At 45.9% G+C, this 4,920-nt stretch overlaps 1 protein-coding gene across 1 annotated transcript in view; it reads left to right on the forward strand.

The window, feature by feature from the left end:
- ZBED4 (zinc finger, BED-type containing 4) overlaps positions 1–1,863 on the forward strand; it is a 21,176-nt gene extending 19,313 nt beyond the window's left edge. The window contains exon 2 of the mRNA XM_006771084.2: positions 12–1,863. Coding sequence (XP_006771147.1) covers positions 12–168 — 157 coding nt within the window. The 3' untranslated portion in view covers positions 169–1,863. The remainder of the gene's footprint in view (positions 1–11) is intronic.
- The last annotated feature ends 3,057 nt before the right edge of the window (positions 1,864–4,920 follow it).

Raw genomic sequence — 4,920 nt, forward strand, 5'->3', positions numbered from 1 at the left:
CTGGGTGTCAGGTTTTTGGGTTGTCCCCCGAGTATTGTCCCTTCGGAAAGGCTGTTCAGCACACCCACTGAGAACGGTAGCTTTGGCCAGTCCAGGCTCATGATGGAACATTTTGAAAAACTTATCTTTTTGAAAGTGAATCTTCCATTAATATATTTTCAGTATTGAAATCACAATGGAGCCACCAGGCTAAAGATGTTGTTGCTCATTAGGCACCAGCTGTTTGTCACAGGCTGTTGTTTGGCACCAGTTGGTGCCAAGGGGGACATCAGACCGGGCACTCTCAGGTCCACACTGAGTTTCTCTTGAAGTCTCACCATAATGTCTATATGTGCCTTACTCCTAGTCCTTCAAGCCAGGTACCACGGTGTGTTTTTTACAAAGCCACTGGAAATAGCCTGTCTTGTTAATTATGAAACAGGATGATTAGGTTTTAACCCATAACTATAAAGTTTTCTAAAAACTGGGAGTTGACCTTTTTCTTCTGGGAACTCTCCCATGCCTTTCCCTTCTTCCTCCTCATCCCTCTCAGGCGTGCATCTCCTAAACCCTAAGGGACCCCCTGAGGCTTTTAGATAGGAGAGTGGTGGGCAGCAGCAGCGAATCCAGGTTGGCACCTGATCCTGTCTCCAAGGCCACCCTGTTTCTCTGACTTCCCAGTGCTGCAGTAGCCCCCGCCTAGTCTCTTTCTGTTGCTCCTTCTCTTCAAATCCTTCCATGTTTCACTGTTCCCAGCTTTAAGAAACTATTAAAATAAAAAGCGGGGGTTAGTAATTCATTTTACCAGAAGACAGGGTAGATTTAAACACTTTTATTCTGTAGCCTTTATATTTAATTATGTAAGAACAAATCAGGTACTGTATTTTAGTTAAAAATTGCTTTAGTTGCATCAAAACAGCTCTTGTGGCTGTCAAATAAAATCTGGAAATAGGTGGAGTAGAAGCCATCCTGACTGAGTGGTTTTTACCTGTAGCGCTATACGTATGTGAGGAGTGCAGAGAATATTCTGGAAGGTACTGTTCGCTACCACAGAGATGTGGCATTTGAAGACAAAGCTGAACAAAAGTATCATGGAATGTCAGTTACATGGTGGTTGGTAAGGAGAACGTCCCCATGTTCTGGTTTTGTGCTGAGGTTACACATGGTGTTAACTCGGGGACATCCAGATTATTTATAACGTGCTCCTTGCTGCCTGTTGTCCTGCCAGTGGACCACATGACATGTTTATAGCAGTTCTGGTGATTGAACCTCCAAGCCTCTGACTTAGTGTCTCTACACTTTGAAGCTGTCTTTTGAAATGTATGTAGTGCCCCCCAATTTGATCAAAATACGTGTAAAATTATTTGTAGAAGAGGTGGTTTATTAACAGGGAAGAATGTTATGTTACAGTTGTAAGAATAGCCTTAGGTGTTTAGCTTTTCCGTATAATACGGAAGACTCGGCCATCACGGGTATTTTAGAATCCCAGGGACATCAGAATGAAGTGTCAGTTGTCAGATTCTTTTAATATGTCTTCAGAATTTTTCAACATAAAGAAAAGGGTTCATTTTCTTATTTCACACCAAATAAATATTCTGGGTGAAATAAATCATTCATTGCCTGTGCCATTTTAGAAAAGTTGTTTCCTCAAAATACTGTACCTGTTATTAATCTCACTTTGCACTGACTATGTTTTGGTATATTTATAAATGGGGAACTCAGTTTCTGAAACTAAACTTATTTGCCATTTTCTACTGGAAATTTGAGCACGCTGGCTTTTTCTTAGGATGATAAAGGTTAGGATGCCATGGTTGTGAATTTGATCTCCATAAGGGCACATTCAGGAAGCAAACAGTGAATGAATAAATAAGTGGAACAAATCAATGTTTCGTTCTTCCTCTCTTTTACTTCTTCTCTCCATTATCAATAAATTAAAAAAAAAAATCTTACGCCCAGACAACATTCCCCTCCCACCCCCGCCCCCACCACCACCATGTCACTAAAAGACCTATTTACAGCAGCTCCTTCCACTTGGTGCATCTTGTCTGGCTTTCAAGGAAAAACAAGGCACCACAAGACAACAAACAGATTGAAGAGACAGGAGCAAACACTGACACCACCAGATGCTAGTGAGGACGTGGAGCAGCAGGAACGCTCACTCACTGCTGGGGGGAATGTGACGTGGTACAACTACTCTGCAAGACAGTTTCTTACAAGACTGAACACATCTTCACCTTAAAATCAGCAGTCATGCTCCTTGGTTATTACCCAAAGGAACTGGACACGTAACATGCACACAAAAACCCGCACACGGATATTTAAAGGAGCTTTATTTGTAACTGGCCTGGTGCATGAATTTGTGTACCACTGGGGTCCCTCGGCCTGGCCTGCAGGATTGGGCTGAAACTGGCTCTCCGACATCCCCTGAGAGGTCCCAGATTGTGAGAGGGTACAAGCCAGGCTGAGGGACCCCACTGGTGAATAATCAGCCAGGGGGGGACTGTGGGAGGGCTCCGGGGCATGTCCTGCCTCTCTCCCGCAGTCCTGATCGGCCAGACCCCAGCAGCAAGCTAACCTACCAGTCAGAGCATCTGCCCCCTGGCAATCAGTGCATGTCATAGTGAGCGGTTGAGTGGCCTGAGCAATATCATTAGCATATTATGCTTTGATTGGTTGAACGGACAACTGGACACAGTATATTAGGCTTTTATTATGTAGGATTGTCAAATCTTAATGTATTTCAGTTTCTGACTTCAAATCTCTGAGGCAAAGATGGACCTTTAGTACGTACACACCAGTGGAAAAGATAAAAGTAGCCCTACTCCTCACACTGTACAAAATCCAAAGCCAAACGAGTGACAGGTCTTCATGTAAAAAAGAATCTACAGAAACATGGAGACAAGATGAGGCTGAACTCCTGTGGGGAACCTCCCAACTGCGCTGCTGGAAAAAGGACTCATAAACATGAAAACCTCAAGCTGAGAACATCTGTAGAGTCAGAAGACAAACGGGGAAACTACTTCAACACACACTGCAGTAGTGGGTGGACACCCTACGATGAAGAATTGTAGAATGAAAAGGAAAATGACCAACAGTCCAAAGGAGAATGGACAAGAGATGTGAACCATTTACTGAAAAGAGAGTCCTTAAAGCTGTAGGACACCAACTACAACCCCCAGGGGAGGAAGAGCAGATCTATTATGAGACCCCACCACACACCTCACAGACTGGCAGCTTGATGGGGCTTAATTGACCCTTTCGGTCTCAGGCTGCTCCATGAAGAGGAATTTGGCAAGACTGAGCCAAGCTAACACACAATGACCATGATCCAGTACCTCACCTCTAGGAACTTACCTTGAAAATGCCCCTTAAGCCATATGAAAGTACAAGTGCATATGGGTAGTTGAAGCAGCATCATTTGAAGTTTGAAAATATTGGCAACCGCCTAAATGCCCACATAGGAGATTGAAGAAATGAGCGTCCACATACACAGGGTAACAGTGTGACTCAATCACAAAGGCCCCTCCAGGGAGAGGCAGAGTGACTCCAAGTGCTCAGGAGAGCAGGTACAGAATGCCACCCTGCATTAAGGGAGCTTTTGCTGACCTTCACAGAAGCCCAGGGCAGCCAAGGAAACCAGGGCATTAGAGACAGGAAATGGAGGGAGTGACATCCCTGCACAGACCTTGGCCATGACCGACTGACTGGAAAGAATGGGAAGTCAGACGCCAAGATGAAAGCAAGCGGAAAACATGAACCCAAAGATAAATAAGATGAAAAGCACACCACCATCCAGGGGACTAATCCAGGACAGTGTTTGACCTTGAACCCCAGTCATGGGTACTAGAGTGAAGGTTGCAAAAAGCTGAGCTTTGTTCCACGGGTTTGTTTCCGTAGTCGTATGGCAAAGCGATTCCAAAGCTAGTTACCCTGCTGAGCAAACGCCTGCTATTGCTGGGGTCAGGGTCTCACGGTGGGAGCCAGGACAGGTGTGGACGGCAGGAGACAAACACAAGCCCATGTACTGGTGGGATTGGAGGTGTCAGCACACACCATTTCTCGTTCACGTGTGTGCGTGTGTGTGTGTGTGTGCGCACATGTGTGTGTGCGCGCACACGCAGCACCCCTAGCCTGCCTATGCCGGTGCACGGAAGGGACCTAGAAGCAGACGTACCGATAGCAGTGAGCACATTTGTACCAGATCTTGGTTTGTAAAACCATTCCCTGCCAAAAGGTGCCCTCAGAGAAATGGCTGGTTCCAGGGTGTGGACAGAGGCCTAGAAGAGCGAGAGTGCACACCTTATGCCAAGAAGTAGGACAGTGCTCCAGAAGTTAACATGATGGGGCATGTGTCGGTCTGACGACCCCATGGAGTGAATCCTGCACAATCTGAACACAAGATAAGTAGATGGGGTGACTCTCGGACCACCAGGCCCAGCAGCAACTCAGACACACATGCCAATAATTGACAAATATTTGAATGCTGAGAAATTACCTATGAGTGACAAATGCCAATCATAGATAAATAACAAGTACTGATGACAAACTGATAAATGGGGGCAGGCAAGAACTCACACACATACAGTGTCCAGTGCTGACTGGCAGGTGTGGAGGCCCTGCAGACTGCTGGCTGCGTGGTCAGCAGTCGCCAAGTGTGGCACAGCTGCAGGAGGTCCTGGTCTGAGGGTCTGCAGTCTGCCAGTCAGTTGCTGTGGAGCAAACAGTGACTGCAAGGTGTCCTTCCTACACACCAGAGTTTTCAGAGGTCCAGGCCATGCGATAGGCAAGTCACTCTCGAATGCTCACTTAAGTCACATGTGTGTGCAAGTGGTATGTGTGTGCACACATGTGCAACGACACCCTTCTTTGTATTAACTTCAGTGTCAGACACACTTTGGCTACTTAATAAATGTGGTTCAGTAAAGCATAAATGTGCCCAGT

This window comes from Myotis davidii, unplaced genomic scaffold (genome assembly GCF_000327345.1).
Source record: "Myotis davidii unplaced genomic scaffold, ASM32734v1 scaffold845, whole genome shotgun sequence".
In the NCBI taxonomy this organism is placed as follows: domain Eukaryota; kingdom Metazoa; phylum Chordata; class Mammalia; order Chiroptera; family Vespertilionidae; genus Myotis; species Myotis davidii.